General features: G+C 35.6%; 1 protein-coding gene across 9 annotated transcripts in view; it reads right to left on the reverse strand.

The window, feature by feature from the left end:
- Positions 1-22,026, reverse strand: part of ZMYND8 (zinc finger MYND-type containing 8) — an 83,659-nt gene that overhangs the window by 40,458 nt on the left and 21,175 nt on the right. For all 9 annotated transcript variants that reach the window (XR_009960039.1, XM_062588921.1, XM_062588928.1 and 6 more), the window contains exons 2-3: positions 16,031-16,101; positions 356-504 (exon numbers count right to left, since the gene is read on the reverse strand). Coding sequence is in view for 8 of the 9 variants with exons in the window: in XM_062588921.1 (XP_062444905.1) it covers positions 356-504; positions 16,031-16,101 (220 nt within the window). In the remaining variant the exon portion in view is untranslated. The remainder of the gene's footprint in view (positions 1-355; positions 505-16,030; positions 16,102-22,026) is intronic.

Genomic DNA, 22,026 nt, shown 5'->3' on the forward strand with positions numbered 1-22,026 from the left:
TGAATGTTTCCTTATTAATAATTTTAATTAATAATATATATTAAAAAAGCAAATTTGTATATATATTCCTTAATAATCCCTTTGGCCAAAATTCCTTTTACTGGTGAAAGGTATTTTATCAGCTTTACGAAATAAATAAAAGAGACACAGGTGCTCTTTCTCATATAGAACTAAAAAGCCCCCAAAGACAAAAAGAACAAAGTAATGTCAACTCCTACAGCCACTACATTCAAGAGTACAGATTTCTTACAATACAAATATGGATCTTATTAAAGAGAAAAGAGCTCCTGATCAGCTATCTCTATATTCTTCATTACTACCTATCCTAGCACATCAAGACTAGGACTTCCTTTACCTGCTCTTTGTTATTAATGTTCAATAGACCAGGTTTCTTTTTCTTTTTTATAGGGCTTGTTGATGCATCCTGTGGGGAGTGGCCATTGGAGGAATGTGGAGGGCTGGGAAACTTCCTTTTTTGTGCTGTGCGTTCAGCAGAGCCAGGATCTGTAACAAATACAAACAATGTAATTAAAAAGTTCATAAACCAATTCATAAATTACGTAACGAAAAAGTCGTTCACTCAAAGTTATAGTTTGTCGTTCATACTCCTTCACTGAGCAGACTAAAAATTCTCAGTTACTTTTTACCCAGTCACAAAACTGGAAGCAGAGAGTTGGCTATGCAATGCTACACCTCCTGTTACAGAAATTCTCTACATTCAGATGAAGTATTTTTTATTTCCCCAAGTAATCTCATCTTAAGTTTTAGTACTTTTAAAAACATATCAACAATTAAATTCTGTAGTTTAGCAGAGTACTGTTCCATGCCAACTTACACCCTTTAAAAGCAAAAAACCCCACAATATTAATAATCCTGGACAGCTTCAGCTCGTGCATTTTGGAACCTAGGGAACAGAAGTTAAATACTTGGTAAGTGATGAGGTCAGACTTTCATTCCCTGTATTTAAATAAATCTACTGATATGTTAATAGAAAAACTGCAACTGTCCTATACTCTGAAAATAAATATTCTACGTCAGATATTCAGCCATTTGTAGTGCCTGCTTATTGGATGGTAAAATGACAAAATTAAAATTAAGATCACATGACTTCCACACAAGTAGTAACTTCGACAGCTAGACAGAGTAACAAACTAAGTAAAGTAACTTTTCAATGTCCCTCACAGTCAGAGCTCTTACCCACATCAAGCAGCAAACTGAAGGAGTTTGTTAAGTCACAGCTTCCATCTATGCTACAAATTACTATTTGTTACTAAGTAACAAAGCTGGCAGACGGAACATGTGCTTCTGCTCAGTTGCTCCATCATAATCTGGCATCTTAGTGCAAACTTATTAGGGGGTTTAAACACCCCCCCCCCCCACACACACACACACACACAGATTTAAGTAGCCTTGGTGCGTGCATATATTGCCTTCTGCTGTTTGGTCATAGGAGCACCATCCTGTAGCAGAGAAGCAGGCAGAGTGCTGGATTTGTCTACATCTGAAATCACCAGAGCTGAACTTGTCAGAGCTCATCTGCCACATCTCTAAGCAGCACATTTATTACTGAGTTTAAGAACCCCAGTTAAGAACTGCTCCTAACCACCAGATCAAGTTCCTGAAAAGTTCATGCTGCAGAAGGTCACTTTCAAGTGACTCTGAACCGTGTTCTATGAAACTCACACAAAATTTAAGAAATTAAGACACAGCTCCATCAGTTTGTCCCAATGAACATCTATTATGTTCATCTTCACATCTGCTTCACTCCTCCAGTTATGCTAAATATTGAGTTCTTTTCGGATTTTGAATCCATCTTTATTTTTATTTGATCACTATCTTGTTTTCATTAGAATACTTAGGAAGAATTACTTACAGGCTTAGAAGATTTAATACATTTTAAAAAGTCACCCTAGGTAAAAACATGAGCATATGCAACTTCATTTCCTCAGAACAAAATTTAAATGATTCCTAATAAATATGGAAAGTTCAGCTCAATTACAATTAACTTACTAACATTTTTCAAAAGAAACAAGTATACAATCAGCTGCAACAGAGGATCAGAGATCTGTGAAACAATCTTGATGAAACAAAAGTGAAAACTGTTCATCAGACTTTTAGATTTGTTTAGCTTTTCCTTAAACTTGTCATACATACTAATTAAAACGATAGATAAGACCCTTTGGTGGCAGAAGTCATCGCTAACAAAGTGACACAACTGAATCTTTCCCAAAGTCATTCTCATGTTTTCAATCTCCTATTCACTTGTGCTATTGCAAATGTTTTCATGGCTGTGCAGTGACAAGTGATTAATAAATTTGCCTGAAAAATAACTTCTGAGTAATTTTTTTCCACAATTCACTGCACAGCCACACAAATACTCATATTGGCATCAGTGAAGAAGTTATGCAAGCAGCAAAGACAAGAAATGACACTTCAGAGGGTAATATCACTTCGAAGGTTTTTGTCAAATGACAGCTTTTGACAGCTGTTATAAAGAAGTCAAAGTCAATCAAACTGCTGGTTGCCATGCTTCAATATACCCGCTCTCCTGGATCTCCCTTTCAGGGCTCACTGAACCATAGCCTGAGTTGTATCAGGTAGCCAAGTCACCAAAATTCATTGAAACACTTCACCTAAAGTCTTCAATGAGCATCACAGCTAGAAGAAAAACAGACTAACTCTATCAGCTTCTCAGGGGGTCTAAGAATGCATGTCTATTATCAATAGTTCTAAATTCATTATAAAAACGTCTACTGAAAACTACTGAAAATTCCCTGTATGGAAAAATACTGAAAATCATGGAACTAAACCATTTCACATAGGCAGCAGACAAACATCTTTTCTCCACAAATACCTCCCAACCAGACTTTAACTATTTATTAAGGTAATTTTGTTGAGCTACAAGACAAGCTCCAGCTTTCTTCCATCCTCCCCCAAAAGTACTTACTATAATTTTATTACAAAACCTCCACAGATGCCAAAAAGCTGCAATATAGTATTGAATACGTGCAGATAATAAAGGTAATATTTTTCTCTCATAATTCTTTGTATCTTACTTTATCCCCAAATGACACCATCCTCATTTGCATCTTCCATTTATCCCTGTGTGAGGGAGATGCACATGCGTTCTACATCCACAGGGCCAAAAACTGAATTATGCTTTTATCATCTTAATCATATCAGGCGGTTAATATTCCCAGCCTTCTACTCCACCTGTAGCAGATGTCCTGGAACTGCGGCAATTTTTAGCCCAGGCTACCAATTAAAGTTGGGCTGAAAACTGAGGCAGCCTAGATGCTCATTTAGAAGAGAATCAGATGTCTGTCTTAGAAGCAACAACACTCACTAGAGAAGCTGGCAGATGGTTTGAGGGGGTAACACTTCAGGCAGCTGATTTTAATCCACTGCCACATGTTTGTCAGGGCCCTCTGTAAGCCAGACTAGTCAAGAGTCCCATCTCCTCCCAGATTTCATTCATCTCAGGTAACACGTGTTCCTCATTGCCTGTATTAATCCCTAGTACCTTCAGGAGTCTTTACAGAGGTACCCAAATTTGAACAGCTGTCACCCTAGTCTGCCTGTATAGCCATTAGCAAGAGAGAGGTGTAGGCAGAGCATAATTTACATCTTCAGGATCTCCAGACTTACCTCCTGTTGTTCTGGCAGTTAAGGGCAAGTATGCTCCCAACTTAGGTGCTTCAGTCAGAAAACCGAGGTTATGTGGACTGAATATAGGTCAGTGAGTTTATACCCATGAGCCTGTACCAGTGCAAGAGGAAAAGCCTGGAGTAGCTTGTCAGAACAAATCCAATATAATTCACTTCTACAACACAGCAAAAACCTACATGGCAAAGCCGCAGATATCAAGTAATGTGCCCTCTGACACTTTCTCTTTAGACATTCTTAAGAGTGAGCTAGAACACCACAGTTATGCTGAAAACTGTACTCAGAATAGTCTTCTGTCAAACTGAAAAGTTACTAGCATTCAAAATAAGATAATATGTCACATGGTATCAATCTTAGAAGTGTCTTCTTTGTGTCTGTAGGCACAAAGAAGAACTGGATTAGATTTCCACAGGATTTCTGTGTTTTATGCATATGCAGATGGGAAACTCAGCAAGAAGTAGAAAATTGTCTGGAATAATTGTCTGCACAAATGGAGACAAGATCAACAAGCAGAGCACATATCTCTGATTAAAAAAAAAATCTGAGACAATAGAAGAGCAATAACTGACTATAAAACAGTGATTTTATTGTGTTGTGAAAAAGGGTTAAATGACACTGATGTAAAAAGAAGAGTGAAAAATATGATGTAATCTTAATGTTAACCTTGAAATGCTTGCTTATATGCTTAAGTTTATTGAAAATAACATATTATTTGTTTAAAGAGTCAGACTGAGTGGAGAAAACAAAGCAATGCCAATCTACAGACACCCATGATGCCACACAATTACTAACATAGCAAAACTTAAAAATACGCTCAGAAAACGAAGTATCTAATTCTATTCATGGTGCGAGCTCAAGAAGTGATCCAAAAGGATATTTCTAGACTAACTATATTTCTTGATCAACTGCATAGGATATTCTACATATTTGCTCCCAAGCATGTGAAAGATAGAAAAGGTGTAGTGCAAGACCTTCCTTTTGTGCAAGAAGCTGTACTGGTCTTCAGTGAGCTGCGAAAACACCGATCTTATCTATTATAGCTAATAATACATTCTTTTCAGAGGGGACTAGCTGCATGAAAAATGTAATTCTTACCTAATCAGCTGTGAACAATATCAATTTTTTAATTCCTGGAGCTTTTAGCTTATTTCCTCCCCTAAAATACAGGTCTGCATAGGAAAGAGCAATGATTTTGATTTCTTTCTATGCAATGCTAGAGAAGATTTAGTGCTACGTGATGATTTCTGATTGATCAAAAGCATGGTAACATACATCTAGCTAATGACTAAGAATCAAAAAATCATAAATATGAAAATATCACTGGAAAACATTACTGAAAGCCACATAAAAAAAGATAAAACTTAAGTGTGGGAGGGAGAAATTTAGGAGCACTTGTCCATCTTCAATTTTTTTTCATCCAAAATATCTGCACTAGGTTAACTAAACAAGTAATTTTGGTAGTACTGGTAAAAATACCTGCCACTAGAGTTATGTAGGCACAGCTATTTCAACAGTTTTGCATACTAGAAGCTTAGTATTGTCCATCAGAAACTTTTCTGATGACACATCATAAAATCTTAAAATTTTTCATGTTTTAAGTTATTTTTTGACACTCCTCCCTCTCCCTCACTATACTTGTAGCTAAGATCTAGAATCAGCTATGTTCTGTCACGTTCCAGCCTGAATTAATCCAAAACATTCTGTTTGAGACCATCACTGTTACTTAAATGACTTGTTTCAATTCAAATGAATCTGGCTCATGGATTTTCAGGGCCAAAATTCAGATTGATTTGACAACATGAAGAATTGTCAGATAAGGTATGCCACCTTTAAGTGTGAAAAATATAATGTCTGTTCCCTTCCTCACTGAAACAATTATATCAACAAGAATCCTAATATAGATACAACCATGCTGACAGAAGACTCACTTTTTCAGCTTAGCTAATCACATACAGAAGATGGCAGAAGAACTCCTTTGGCTGGCATATGCTTCATACATTCCTAGAGAGCTGAGCCAATAGAGCTATACTGGAAGAAACATTTTAGCATCTGTCAGCTAAACCAAAACCTGCCATGTAACCAAAAGTGATGAAACTGAAAACCAAAACAAGTTCTGGATTTTACTTTTTCCTCAAATTAAAAGAGAGGTTATTCAGCATAGGAACCATTTGAACTCACAGTGATCAACATCATGCCGTAATTTTTCTCAGCTTTCCATCACCATGGGACACAAAACATGTACATTTTAAGTCTTTGTTTCTTCACTATAAACTCCAGCCCTCAAGAGGGTCTTTCTGCACATTCCAAAGTGAAGTCATAACTAAAATACTTGTACTGTGAAGTGCTGACCATGCCTTTAATACATCTTTTCCCAAAGCAGAGATCTGTAGAATTGTATCTCTCTACTGCAAACAGCATCCTGAAAGTACTTGCAGAACCATATTTGCCTCAGTCTCTCTCCTGCAAATCCCTCACCATAACTTGTTGAACAGATGAGCATTTCTTTCCTGACTGTTCATATACAAGCACAGCTTAACCAGGAGGGTAAAAAGAGAGTGCTGTTGGACTTTTCTGCCCTTTGACTTCCATTTCTTACTCTCAGCCACAAAACTGCCACCAGTACCGCACAACAGTTTTCCCTCAGCTCTTCAGCCTCAGATTGTGGGGATTACAAAAGAGCTTCTGTGACATTGCATATGGTGCCTCAGCTCAGGTAGGATAAAAAAAAAATGGGATGTAAAGTTTCAGTTCTTCACTACTGGCCTGCCTCCATAATGTGACCCTTCTTCTGTTTAAATGCTCTTTTTCCCCCTACATTAACTAATTCAGGGTCCAGTTAACAAACCATTACTGGCTAAACCAGAACAGAACTATGATTCAGTCATAGCTGAATCCAAACTGAAAAAAGTATGGATTCAACAGTAATTAAACCAAAGTAATAATGATCACACAGACATATGTACTTAGTTAACTGTTTTTAAAAGCATTCAACCAGTGTATTTTTCTTGTGTAGCTGAAATCTGAGAATACCAGGGATTTTCAGATACACTAGCAGTGATTCATAGGCAACATATGAAAACAAACCTAAAATATATATCTTTTACAACTGACAAGTTACTGGAATGCACAGAGATTTTCTTGAGGTAATATAAAAAGTCACTGAAAAAAAACTAAGGAACAGAAAGGAAAATGGCAAAACACAGAACATAGTCATTTTCTGCCAGATTTAGTTGTGCTAATTAAATAGGCTAATTCCTTTAGCTATCACTGTATGTTGCCACCTTACCGATCTGTGAGGGGCCTAATCATATGAACCATCAGTCAAAATCAGAACAATAACATCCACTGAATCTGTCTGAGTTACAGTTTCCAATTCTAATTAAGAATGCTCTTTTTTTTTTTTTTTTTTCTTTGAGAATTTCTTTCAACAGCAGTGCCCAATTAAGCAACCTCAGCCTCTCCTTCGTCCCTGGCTCCTCTAACTGCACTAGCAGAGTTTGTGTAGTTATGCTGTGAACCAGATTAAGAAATTTATCCATATTAAAATAACCTGTTTCGAGGAAAGGTAATTTTTAACATGGATGATCAGTTCCCCAGTGTAGTTTCTTTTAACATTTTTTTACTTTTACAAAGTGAAACAAATCAAAGAGAAAGAATGAGAAAGACCATCCAGTAACTTGGTAAGTAGTATACTTATCTTACTTATCTTTCGGCTCAAAAAAGAACATCAAGACTGTGTGTCTTTCATGTCAAGTAAATACTTTAGAAAATGTGTTTAACGAGAAAGCATAGTCTCCTTTCGGAGAATGTCTCACCTATGCCACTTCAACTGACTGGCAGTCAGCACACATCCCTGCAATCTCTACTGCTGCTTCTAAAAAAATTCTTGTCATATACTGAGCAAGTCAACATGAACCACACTTTTCACAAATGTGCACCAATTATATACCCACCATTCCTAGCTGAAAACATGAGATCTGACTTGCAGTTACTGAGCAAAGACATATGAAATGTTCTGTGTACTAAATGAAGGGCCTTACTGAAAAATAATAAAACGATCATTTCATTAAAGATTAACCAATTGTACAGCTGAATTAGCTTGCCAAGCAATCTTGCTGTACATGTTGCCTGATTTCTGAGTAATTTTGCCTTAACATTATTTTAAAATTGTGTTCCACTGCTAAGAAAAAAAAGACACTTCAAATAACCTTTTAAATTCTCATTAAAAACTACTTGCTTTTCATCACTAGTTTATTATTAATTGCTCTGTAATTTCGCCAAAGTTGTCATAAGCACTTACACGTGTTCTCTCAAAACCATCCACTGGGGAATGAGAAGCTAACCAGAGCTTCATGTAAAGTTCAAAATCATTGTTTCCACATGCCATCATGTGACTACTGCTCCCATGAGACAGAATAAAACATACTTAAACCCTAATGTAACTTCATCTTCACACTTTATGAATATTTTGAACATTCAATTTCCTATGATGATAATCTAGTTTTTAAGCAATAAACTACCATACTGACAAATACAAGGAAATCAAGCCTATTATAAAAAATATATATGTTCATGCTGTATCTGAGATCTCACTTTTCTGCATTCTTTAGCCCATAAGACCATGACCATATCTTCCATCTTCTTACAATACACTGCCAAGTACTGTATTGTAAGCATTCAATAACAATGATCCCTAACAACTAATTTAGAAGCTCCTTTATCTCAATAGAAGCAGGTACTAACATAGAAAATGCCTATAAGCAAAATGTCATTTTTCTTGCTTCTTCCATGATACTCAAATGCAATTCTTTCTGTAAGCAAGTAACATAAGCGTGTCATACTGTAAGAGAATGCAGCATAAACTGGTCAGTATTGAGGATTTATTAGCAGCAACATATACTTTAATTTCTAAATGCAGATATACAGAGTGTGAAAGTTAGAAAACAAAACAAAACAAAAAACCAGTAACTTAACTATTCCAGGAATAGTTGCTGGGTGTTTTTTTTTTTAATTTAAGAACTTAAATGCAACCCAAATTAATCCAAACAAAAATTTAATGGTATCGATCACATACAGATTTCTATACATCTAACTAAAATACCGTAACTACACTTGCACTAGTTTCTCTGACATTAAGGTCTTAGCTAATGAACGCTCAAATTCACAGTAGGTTACAGAAATCTAAGTTAAGGCTTCACAGTACCCCTCTACAGATGCACTTTCTTCCCTTTCCCTTCCTTTAGCACTGCTATTTGTTCAACCAGGAAGCAATATGGCACAGATAACTGATATGGCCAAAAAAACAAAACCATCAAAAATTGATTTCTTTTCAATTGAACCAGCATGCCAACAAGTCACAAGGTGTCAGTGCCAGTATAAAGGAAAGGGATAGAAACCCATGGCTGATATGGAGAGCAGCAGCTGACCTAACTCAATTGTATTGCTTTATGACATGTATCCTCAGTTCAACAGATAACAAGACAGTTAGAAAAAAAAACTGAGTAAATTAGTCTTATTATATGTCATCATTTTCAAATTCAATCTTGCAAAAACGTCAAGCAAACAGAACTGTTTCCCCCCAAAAAGCTGTGGAAATTGCAGGAAAAAAAAGCTTTTTGTTGCAGTAAAGAATTACTCTCTTTGTGATTTGGTATGGAAGGGAAAAAACAAATTTAAGACTTCAAAACAAAGCACTGAGAATCAGTGTCTCTCTATCTTAACTTCATCAAATCTACTAAAATTCCATGAAGAATATTAGTTATTTAAATTCTTTATCTAATTTTCTTACATCTCAAATACTACTGCGTTAAAAAAGTCTCACTTTAAAGTGGTACTACCTACAGTTTATAGAACAAAAACATTTATCTTCTGGAAATTTTCAGAGTCAGAAGAAGGAAAACTCAAAAACATGTTTATTTAAACAGGGCGGGGCAGAAGTTAATAGTCATATGTTTTCCAGGTGCCAGATACAACATCATGGTTTTTTTCAATTGAATTATTATTTTAATCTTCCAGGAAGGATAACAGACATCTGTAAATTAAGCCTGAGCTAGTTACATCACTAGAAGTTTCTGGTGGTGCAAGTAGGTCTTTGGTGTTCCAATAGAAAGGTGTCAGATATGCAAAACTCTAATTTAGGTTTCCAATTAGAAAACTAGACGATTTTTTTACGTTTGGCAAAAGCATTATTGAAATAGACCTTCCCCAAGCCTACTTCTCCCAACGCTCATTCCTAATTCCATGCTTTTATTATGATGACATAAATACTTCTGCCAGCACTTCGTAGACCAAATCAGGAAACTTAGACTCATAAATATAACTGAAGAAGAAAACAAAAAAAATCATTAAATTAGTTCACCAAAAAGTTAACTTTATGGCTAAAAGAAATAATTGGACTAGCATAAAAGAGAAGGCATCATGAGCATAGCAATCAGTAGCCAAAGGTGACTGAAGACTGCTTAAACAGTTATTACCCCCACATAAAGGTAAGCCGAACCACACCCTTATTAAAAAAAAAAAAAAAAAAAAAAAAAAAAGCAGAAAATTGCCTTCCAACTAGACTATCATTTCTCCCTTCCTTCCTACCCCTCCTGAACTGTACATATTTTACACAGCATGGGGGGAAAACAATCAATAACTCTGAGAGAGAAAGGGGCAACACTAACTCCAATGTCAGTACTATTACAGTCTGATTAGGCTTCAACTAATAACATGTAATTGGGAGACCTCACAGTTCTGGAATCCATACATTAGTTTATTATCCAGAATTGATGCTAACAGATTTGTGATCTTTCAAACCCATTTTATACTATAACATGCTGTAACTATGTACCTGTTATACTATAACAAGCAATATTTATTATCTTCAAAAAAAATAACAAAACCATAGATAAATCTATCAGAAACTGTATTCAAAACTCTGCAGCATTTTAAACTTATGCTAAAATATTGAAGTATGATGCAGCTGCAACCACAAAAGCCTAGTTTACATTAAAGAAACTTCAACTGATGCAATTTATCCAATCTAGTTGCTTAATATAATAAATAACTGAATATAATATAATAAATAATCAGTTGTGTAAATCCTGATGAACATTATAGTTCTGCACAAGTATAAAAAGACACTGTTAAATGTTTCTACAATGTAGGATTTTGTAAGATACAGAATAGGAAGCACTTTTGAACCTCTTCCAACACAGCAGAAATAATCTGTTTATAAACTACACTCTGGCTTTAGGGAGACTTACTGCCCCAAGGCACTCTTGAAGACCCCCTGTTAAGTATTAAATAACAAGGCCTCTCTGCTAGAGACAAAAGCCTGAGGCTGTACTACTTTTCACTGGAGCATTCTCAAATTACATTTCACATTGGAGGGAGAATTCATCCCTAAGTGACTAAATACTTGGTATCGCTGCACAGAAAGTTGATACACAGTATACTATTATGAAATTGTTAAAAAAAAATATGTAATTTATTCTGGAAATCCCATTTTGCAATTCATTTTGCATTTACATTCAAAATATCTGAACAAACATACAGCCATTTATCACTGTGACAAACCCTCTAAGATCAAAACCTTCAACACAAACTTGCTCCAATGTGCAAGTTGTACAAGTCAAATTCTCACCATTAAGTAGTAGTGTCTCAGTATATGGTCTTATGAAACAGCTAAAACCACCTAATGACTAGCTGCCACTGGCAGGGCTAAGTCTGATCCCAGCAATGATGTCTATCCAATTCCTTAATAGTCTAGTTCAGAAAGGCAGGCAAGTAGAAAATTGCTTCAACACACAGATCCTTAACCAGCTCAGAACAGGACTGAGTAAGAACCAGCATAGCTGCAAAGGGAGGAATGTATGGCTGAGGATGGAAAGTAAAGAGTGAAAAAGCTCCTTTTTACTGACAACTAGTCACTATACAGGCAAATAGTTAATATAATAGTTTAAATCCATGAAACCTACATGAAAATCCATCTTCCACCACAGCTAACTGCTTTCAGCAGGTAACTAGATAAACTGGCAGAAAACTAACCTTAAAAACAAAAAAAAAAAAAAAAAAAAAAAAAACCAAAAAAAACCTTCCAAGTTAATAGACTGAGAAAGCTTGGTGAAGAGTCTACGGTTCTCTAAAGAGATCAAGTGGAACTGAAGACAGAACTGCATCAGCCAAAAAATAAAGCTTGTTAGGAGGTGGAACCACAACCTGGAAATACTCAGAAAATTTTCCAGAAAGCCTTGAAAGCCCAATCTTGACATATTTATTAAACAAGTTTAAAAGGAAGTCCACACGGCTGGAACAAAAGCATAGCACAATGCTTCTGTCAGACTAAATATATCATACGCAGATGACTAAATATTAAAACAATCTATCCACGGCCTTTCTCCTTTGCTAAATAGCTATCATCTGCTGACCGTTTTGTGTTTCGAGATTCCTTACATTTTCTTTAAGACATCACTTCCCATTTCCACTTCTCAGATTCTTTATGCCTTCTTATTTTGATCCAAAATAGCATGATTTAAAATCTCAAGTAAAGATTGCCTATCTACAGCTTAAGCAAATCTAACTTAGAACTGCTATGGTAACTTGCCTTCCCCACCCCACCAGATGTTTGTACCCACAACTTTTTGCAGACAGGTGCTTGAGTGCAATCACGATTAATCAGTTCATGATGCAGTCAAAAACTAATACTACAAAAAAGTAAATTTTCAGCTAATCAGCTTCTTGATACAACTTACTATGAGGCAATGGAAGCATCAGTGCCAGAATAGGAAAGAGGTAAAAATATGTACCTGGAGATGAAGGTGTCGGATTGCACACACTCTCACCTATTGCTACAGAATCACTCTTACATAGCACATTCTAAACCACAAGAGGCCTTAGCTATGGTTTTAAGCTCTAATTTCATTATACCTCAACTGATATAAATGCTGGCTAAAGTCTATACTTCCTGTACCAATCTGGTATGTTCCTGTCCTCTCTCTTACAGCAACTCTGGCATTCTACCAAGCCATTTCAGCACACTAAGCTAATAGAAAACTACTCACATTTTATGGTTCGGTTAGTTTCCTGCCAGCTTAGCTATGGAAGGAAGTGGATAAACCTGCAGCATCCAGCAGTTTGACCAGCTTAGGCTGCTTTGAAACCACCACCTTACTTAAATTCATTCAAAAGGCTAAGTTGACACCCTTATCATAGATCAAACAATGAACATTTCAGCTTAACTTAAATTGAGCTGGAATTGATTTATATCAATTAAAATTAAGCTACTTATACCAAAACAAGAATGTTCATGAAGAGGTTTGCATCAGGTTAATTGTTTTTAAAGCACTTTAATTCATTTTGGTACAACTTTTTTTTAGATGTGACCTCACATATCTGTATGAACAAACTATTACTGAACAAGTTAGGCTAAGAATTTGCAGCAGATTAGCTTTTCCATGACAGGCGTGAAGATACACAACGCCTGCACAGGCTTCTCAGACCACCAAAAAACCCAAAAAACCAAGCAGAGCTGTATGCTTCCCTTAAAGGTTTGTCTATATGGGGTCAATTTCCTCACATACATCCTTTCTAAAAAAGCAAAATCTGAACAAGCTTAATGTTACAAGAGGAAACAGAGTTTCCTATTGCACAGGTTTAGAACCTTGTTGCACTTTTTCTGCCTTACATATTGTATAACAACTTTGAACAAAATTCTGTTTTTAACTTTTGTACTGCACTGAACTAACAGAGAAACTTGCCTCAATCCAAGTTACAGACCCCCAGAGAGACTCATTTTAGCTAGCCTATAATGTGACTAACTCTTGTATTAAGCAGATGACATTTCTGATCAACTATCACTCCCTTTTATTTTACACACAAAACCACACATTCAACCAGTATAAAGTTCTACCACAAATTCATAAATTAGAGTAGGAATAAAATATAAAAAAGATAGCTTATAGGTAAGTCTCAAGATTTCTTTACTATGCACATCACTTCTTCACAAACAAAAACCATATCTGAGAGTGCTTGGGTTTTTTTGGCCCCAAAGATGGTGCTGATACGGGTTTTCACATCAAATTCAATAAATCAATTAAAATAAATCAGTAGCTAGTTAAATAAACATCAATTCCATTATTATCATTCCATTAAGTCCACTTCTGTTAAGCTTCGTCTTTATTAGTGGTATTTGTATGACAAAGACCTAAACTAACCAGCACTAAATCTAAACAAGCACTGTGGTGATTCTGCCTTTCTTTTTCAAACCACTCCACTCTCAGCTGCTACTAGGGCTTGCCTATAAGCTGGTTCACGGAGTTGTACTGACAGTATAAAGATATGAGCCATTTTCTGTCAAACCAACTCACCAAGGGTGATGAGCACCAGAACCAAACCAAAAGCAGCAGCAAGATCACATGGTTGAGAGCAGGGGTGGGAGGATGAAAGACTGACCCTTTTAATGAGAATTAGGTATTAAATCAGTTCAGTGCCTTGGAAAATTCATCTTAACTCTACAAAAAAAAAAAAAAAAAAAAAAAAAAAAAAAAAAAAAAAAAAAAAAAAGCAAAAGTCTCCTGTGGGCTTAATTAATTGACAGAGTTTACCTCGAGGTCAGACCAGCATTAGAACGAATGCAAGGGAATTGCAATCTGTTGCATGGACCACACATCTGCTTCTGAGAACAGTAAAGCAAATGATTTTTAGATATAGAATATCTCAGTGGGACATAAGAGGTAATTTAGCTCACTTGATACATGTGAAATTCTTATTTGTACTTATATCTGGGCCAAAGCCTTTCTAAAGTGAACTGATGGTGAGATTTCATGGGCAGCTAAATGAATCTCATGATCCCCTTTGTCTCCTTCATCGGGTTCTTGTACTCAAAAAGCTCTTCCATGAACAAACTAGTCACTAAAGTAGTCAAAGAATGTTTCAGTTTTTAAGTCAGTTAGAAAGTTCAAGTGGCTGGAATCTGACAAGCATCACAGAGGAAGTGGCAGGAGTACAAAGCTGGGAGCAGGGAAGACCAAAAATCCCCCCTTTTAGCAGCAATCATTAAAGCAGTTAATTTTCTGATGGCTTAGGAAATTGAAACATGAAGAAAAGTAAACATCCAAAGGAGCAGAAGGATGGAGACTGACATACAAGGCTGACACACACAGGAGGGAGAAAAGGACAAGAAGAAAGAGGCCACAAGGTGTAAGTCCATCTCTTTTGATCGTCTAACTATGTCTTCTAACCATACCATGACAAAAGAAGTAAGCAAATTGCTGTCCATCAGCACAGACAGGACCTAAATGTAATTTTATAACTATGTTGTCTACCCAAGCTCCTTAATTAGAACAGTGGAATACAGATGATCTGTGCCATGCTTTCAAGAAAATTAAATCTACACAGTCAGAGTTAACAAGACTATGACCTCAGTAGTAGAAATGTGAAGAATAAGTGTGTATGTGCCTGAATTTAAATAGAATGGTATTACTCCAAAGTACCAGAGTAAAATGGTTTGGCTGAGATCTAAGACACATGAGCAAGATGCAGCTGCATACCCTCAGCCTCCATGGTTACCACGGTTTTATGGTTTTCCAGAAATGGCTTTTCAGGTGAACTGAGCCACAAACTCGAGGCAACAGGTGAGGAAAGACAGCTCATTCCCAATTACAGTGAACTGAGGCAGACACTATTAGGCACAAGTATACTGGCTGAATGGCATTTCTGTTCCCCTGTCCAAAGAACAGTGGGATTTTTTACAGTGATATAAGCAGTTATATGTACATATATATATACACACATACATATATATAGTACTGAGAGATAACAGAATTTACCTATAGTACGTCAATCTTATGGAAAAACTCAGAAACCATAGGGATAGAGATTCTCAGTCCCCTACAATTCCAACAACTTCAGTTCATGTTGGATAACAGGATGAAAACATGACAGTCCTTGAAGTAAGTACTGCTTACTGGACCATTTTAGTGGAAACAGAAATGTTAATGTTCTTGTTTGTTCTTAGGGTAACTAGGATTAGTTATTATAGGAAATGATAAATTGTTATTGTTACTTTCTCCTACACCGCAAATTTATGTAAGTACTTCAAAGGAAGTGGGATGATATGAGAGACATAATCCAAGTTTGTTATTTATAAACCAGAAATAACAATATAGTAGGGGAGTGAATTGCAAAATATAATAAAAACTAAGCAAAAAATTAAAAACTGAAGATATAATATTGTTTTCTATTAACTAGGCCAGTAGCCATTATAAAAAAATACAAGTCTTTACTCCAGATTAACTTCAGGGCAGATTATACATTTTCACTATCCTGCTTTACACATATTCTTCTGTGTTGTAGAACATAGATGTCGTTCCTTCTCACTCACCTTTGGATCGAGTAGAGATATCCATCCCTTCCACCACCTCCTGCTCTGCTTTTATTTCCTCCTCAGCTAAGCTGCAAGAATTTAAAGAATGAATTAAAATGTTGTACTGTACTATTCCCATGTCCAGATTCATATACAGAAGTTGAAAATAACATTGTCAAACACAGCTGTGTTAAGATATTTGTGATGAAAGCAAAGGTCTCTCAATTCCCAGTTTACATTGATCAAAATATGTAGGGGAACAGTCCTGGTCCACATGCACGCTGCATGCTACCTGTTACAAAGGTAACATTTTCAAAATAAAGAACATGTACTGAAGATTGAGACAAATAGAACTTCTTTTCCTCATAGTTCATAATGTAAAGCCTCCATAAACTGTGTAGCCAGATTCCTAATAATATTCAAATGCTCACCAGCATCAGTGAACAAACTGGCAGATGGAATGATTTATCAACACAGAACAACTCGCAAAATTAGAATCTAACATGCAGTTTCAAAAACTATTAAATAAATAATTCCAAGCATTTTGAAACTACACAGTATAATAAAAAAAAAAAAAACAAGTATTTATAACTTATTGGCAGTATAACTACATCAATTATTATCTACAATAAAGAATAAACAGAATAGAGTTGTCATGCTAGGTAGGATAAATAACAACTAGATGGCAAACTAGATCTGACTTGCTGATAAACTGCTTTCTGCCAGTGATGCCATTCAAAAAGTAACTCCCCATGTTTCGCTAGTCCAATAACTCTGGGAAAGGAAGGTGGAAGGGAGAGAGGAAAGAAAAAAAAAAGCTAGAGTAAGTATTAACAGACTTTGAGATTTGACTATTCCAGATGAAAGATAAAGAAAACACAGAATTGAAGCAAGTCCAAATTCAAAATCATAGACAAATGCAATTATTGTGCCTGAAGAGGGTATCACAGCTGTCCACTAATACTACAAAGCAAAACAGCCAAACAGAATGTACACCTTTTCCTCAGAAGTGATAATTTACTGTCTGATTTGTTAATGTAAGTTGTTACATAAACCATTTACATTAATATAATAGACTGCGAACTATTGCTGCTATGGGGCAAACAGAGATTCCATTCAGGCATCTCTGATGGATGGGACATCTATAAGGACAACTATAAGGACAACTACTTCTAGCATGGGGCAAAGATAACAGCTAGATACCTCTGCTTTAGCCGCTGTGGTTAAATCTGCCCAAGACAGTTATTCAAGGGTCTGAAACAACGCTGAGGACCTGGTTACACTTAAAACGGAAGAACTCTCCAGGTGGACAAATAGTTTATATTAGCAATAGTTTTGTGTAAGTTTGTCAGAAGTACTTTTAATCAGCCATCAACTATCAGGCATTTGGGTTGCAATTGCTTTCACATTTCTAAACATGACAGTTATGCCAAAAAATGTTTAAACATAAGTGAATCAAGTTCAATGTATGGAAGACCCAAAACTGAGAAGGCCCATCAACTCTGGAAAACATTATTCTATATTTCTCAGTCATATGTATCAATAATTTATAAATTAAGCTGTTTAAAGTCATAAAACAACAAAGAGAAATTCTAGTCTACTAGTACCCAATCTCCTCCGTTTGTGGGCCATGCAGTTTATTCCAGGAATGAGAAATGTCACCCATGTGATCACAATTCTGGTAAATAAATAGCTTGGTTGACCATACTACAATGCTCCCTGATTTATTTGCACATTTGTTACACCATTTCCCAGAGGGCGTCCAGCAAAAAGACCCCAGCAGTGTACTGCAGACTCCAAACATTTCATGCACGACTTGCCTCTGCCCATTCTTTCTCCAAGGACTCCTAAGCAATGGAAAGGGATGGGCTTACAGGATGGGTTGATTGCTTCTCCCCTTCAAAACCCAATTTCAGTACTACCACCAAACTGTAACTAAAACTATTAAAAATTCAACTTGTAAATGCGCAATAATACCCATTAATTCTAATGACAAGGAAGTATGCTAGCTGTACATATTACCTGCTTTTAAAATATAGATCCAGGTTCAGCCACAGATTACAACATACAAGTTGTTAAAAGACTACTTGAAGTCTCAGGATTGTTTTACACCGGTTGCTTCAAAAGGGGTGGACACCCCAACCACTGGCTTTATGTTCCAAAAAAATCAAATGATAACTTTAACTGAATCAGTTCTGCGATTAGCTCACTGTGCAGCTGCATGAGCAGTAGTGCCATACTAAAAAGAGGAAATGGGAGTGCACCACCTATGGAAAAGGGGGAAGAGAGGAAACACAAATATCCTTTTGGCAGCAGCTTACATTTAAGTTTCATTAAATCAATCATGACATTCCAGACTCATCCAAATGTATCAGGTGGTATTTTGTTCAGATCACCAAACCTCAGTTAAGAGTTAAGAAGGACATGGTAGCTGCTACAAGTTAGTATTAAGAGGCACAGAGTTGTGCAAGAGTCCTGTCTGAGAAATGTGTATGGCAGATCAATAGAGCAACACAGTAGCAGAAATTGTTCTACATCCCTGACTGAAGTAGCACAGGATGTTACATAGCTGACCCAGGACGCTTTGCACCTGAGGCCCCAAATCTAGCACAGAGGGAATATTACAGGTTAGGACTCCTGGTGCATTAGTTACAGTATGTAAGGTTTCTTCAGCTCTAAATCTGTCTCTCTCCATCTAAGTTAGGAAATTCAATCAGCTCCTTCATCACCTTCTAAAGTGTTCTTTCAGTATATCTATAGAGACAAAAAATAAATAAATAAATAGTTCCAAGATTAACAAAAATATCTTGATGCTTCTGTGATGTATCATATAAAAGTCAGATATATGTGATGTCTAAAGAGAGCTCCTCCAAAGATGCTAAGTCTAAAAGAACATTCAAAAATGCATTCACCACTAGACACAAATGTTCTTCATTTCTATTAGCAATGGTGGTACATACATCCTATACAAACATATGCACTACTCTGCTTCAATCATAACTAAAACAAATATCAACAAATACCTGCTATATTATGAAAACTGAGCCTTAGACAACAGATTGCATCTAGATTTTTGCTATTACAAGTCATCTCACTCAACTGTTTAAGGGTACAAACTGTGCTCTTAGGTATGTAAGAAAATTATTGAGATTATTCTGAAAAATTCAAAGTGTTTTAGAGGGTGAGGAGTTAAATGTATTAAACACTTATAAAAGATATTTAAAACTCATGCTGACCTTCAGAAGCATCTCCCATTGTTTTATGAGCTGTAATGTATTATGACTTACACATCATGACATTGTTTGAATGGGGGCAGTGATGACTATAGTGGTAATCTTAAAGACTGAAGTTTATAAATAAATGCTAGCAGTTTAGAACAAGGTTAACTAACTTTTTTAAAGCTGAAAGATCTTTTCACCTTTACACCTTCCACCAATACAAGTAATATTCTGAAAAAACTTTAAATATCACAAACTTCCAAATCCAGAAATGTTGTTACCAAAATATTTCAAGTGAAATATTCAAGAAAAACAGGTCCTTAGTGACAGCTTATTATTACCCACAATAAAATAAAAACAAAATTAAAAAGAGCATCAAAATAAGTGCAAACATCTAGTTCTACAGAAATAGTAACTGTTTTCTCGAGTAGACCATTCTATTTAGTTGCATTTGGAAGAGATTTCATTTTTGCAGGACAGAGTTGTTCTTTCAGTTAGGATGCATTACTATTATGCAAGTGTATTATGAATGTGATGCCCTGAGGTTGCGGCTCAGAAATTATACTGGTATATACTCAATTAAGTATCTAGCTAAGCTTATATCATTCTGAGAGCTACTCTTATTTCCTTATTAAAATTAATGAACACAGAGGAACACATTTTAAAAAAATAATTGAAATTTAAGCTTTGCCAGTTTCACTGTCAATTAGCTAGAACACACATTAATCATTTAAAACTTCCTATACTCATATTGACAAGACTTATTAAAAAATGAAATTTTGTTTCTTAATGTCAAAACTGACTTGTTTCACACAAATTATTTTAATGTGTCTGAATAAGGGGAGATGGGGTGCAGATTATTCTTTTGAGGGATATCTGGGGACAAAAAAAGGAGGACTGCAAACATACAGGATTTATTGATCCTTAGTTTAAAAATGCAAAAGGAACCTATCTGCATGATATTTAAAACGTTTATTAAATTAAAAAGAGCTTTTTTAAATGAAATTCAGTTTCTCAAATTTCAGAGCAATAAATAAAATACTGACTTTTCTATTTAGGAAAATCATTCCTGCAGTAATAGGACTTACCTGAAAAAATGTACATACACAGAAATATTTAAAACTGCTCTAATCTATATTAACTACGAAGAGCAATTAAAAGTTGCAGATGAACTACTGCACCTTGACATTTAACCAAGAAAAACTGACAGATATGGAAAACCACTCAAAACAGCCGATGCCCACATACACGGACTAGATCTACATATGGGAATAAACATATTAATTAAAATTCAAGAAATATATATTTATGGAATTATTTTTTTTACTTTCAATTAATATAAAACAAAACAAAAAACCACTGATTTAAGACTATAAGCACTAAAACTGAATTTCATCCTTAAGATAATTCCTGTCTCTCCCACATCACATTTGTGAGTAGCAAATATAAATAATGATTTCAAAAAACTGCATTCAATAAAAAATTGAAAAAAAAATATTTGCATGCCATTGCTGAATAAATAGCAGCTTTGTATAAGCACTCACCTATAACAGTCTCTTACTCATCGGTAGCTATGCTATTTATGCAGGATTCTTAAAATGGCGTCTGACAGCACTGCACTGCCTCATTCCTGTACTGTAGCTAAAATGGTAGCAGTTTATTCAATAACAGTATCTCTTGTTTAAACAACAGTGCTATATTAGAAGCAAGCATCTAAATATCAGAAACAGTAAAGTATGACAAAAGGACACCTGACATCCAAATGTTTCACTAAAAAGGCACAAGACAGAGAGTTTTGTGAAGTCACAGGTTACTAAGGAAATCGCTCAATTTTAGATTCACTCTCCGGTTTGAGTCTCTCATATTTTATGTTTCCTTTTGCAGAATCTCCAACAAAATGCTCAATTTGTATTAGGCATTTAACAAACACAAAATGCTTGTTCAGCTATGTATCTACAGCTATGTTTAAGCCAGCTACCTCTGATGCAAAGCCAAAAAAAATCTTTTTTTTAATGTAAAGACCACTTCGATTCTTTTTAAAACCTTATTCTTATTCAGCGTGCATTTAAACTAGTTCCACAAAACAGAAAATCAAGAGAGGGAGGGAAACCTTTGGTGACACACAGAACTCTGTAGGCTAACAACTACAGAGCTAAGGCCCAAACAGGGCAAGCAGAAGAGTTAAAGATTTCAGAACCTAACAACTTAATTTGAAAGTAATCATGTTTGAAAACAAAGGTTTATACTAGCTATATTAAGGATATTAACATCTTGTTACAACCTGGCTTTAATCCCACAGTATGAAACCTAGATGCCATGACAACTCGCAATAAAGGGTTAACCTCCAAACGACAGACAACTTCTATCAAATAAATAAAATTCAGTTCCTATGCAGCTATGTGTAAGTTAGACTTCAGCCCCATGAATACAAGACATATTTGTTAATATATATAGAAAAAAAGAGTTCTAAACCTAGTTTAAAGGGCCAAGCTAGACGGCCTATTAAAATGGTTTTCAAACGGTGGTTTGCAGATCCCTCACAGTCCACAGACTATTTCTAATAGTTTTGCAAACAATAGTTAAGTAAATCAAACCTATTCTAATTGGCTTAAATTCACTAGAATGGGATTCATATGTCCATGGGAAAAATGTTAGGGATCCACGAATAACAAAAGTTGAATACTGCTAGCCTAGTGAGCAGTACTACATTCTGTTTAGACAAAGGTTTATGTCCAACCTTCAAGATATTTAAGGGATTCAAATTAATATTCCAAATTCCACACTGGGAGGAGGGGA

This window comes from Rhea pennata, chromosome 16 (genome assembly GCF_028389875.1).
Source record: "Rhea pennata isolate bPtePen1 chromosome 16, bPtePen1.pri, whole genome shotgun sequence".
In the NCBI taxonomy this organism is placed as follows: Eukaryota; Metazoa; Chordata; class Aves; order Rheiformes; family Rheidae; genus Rhea; species Rhea pennata.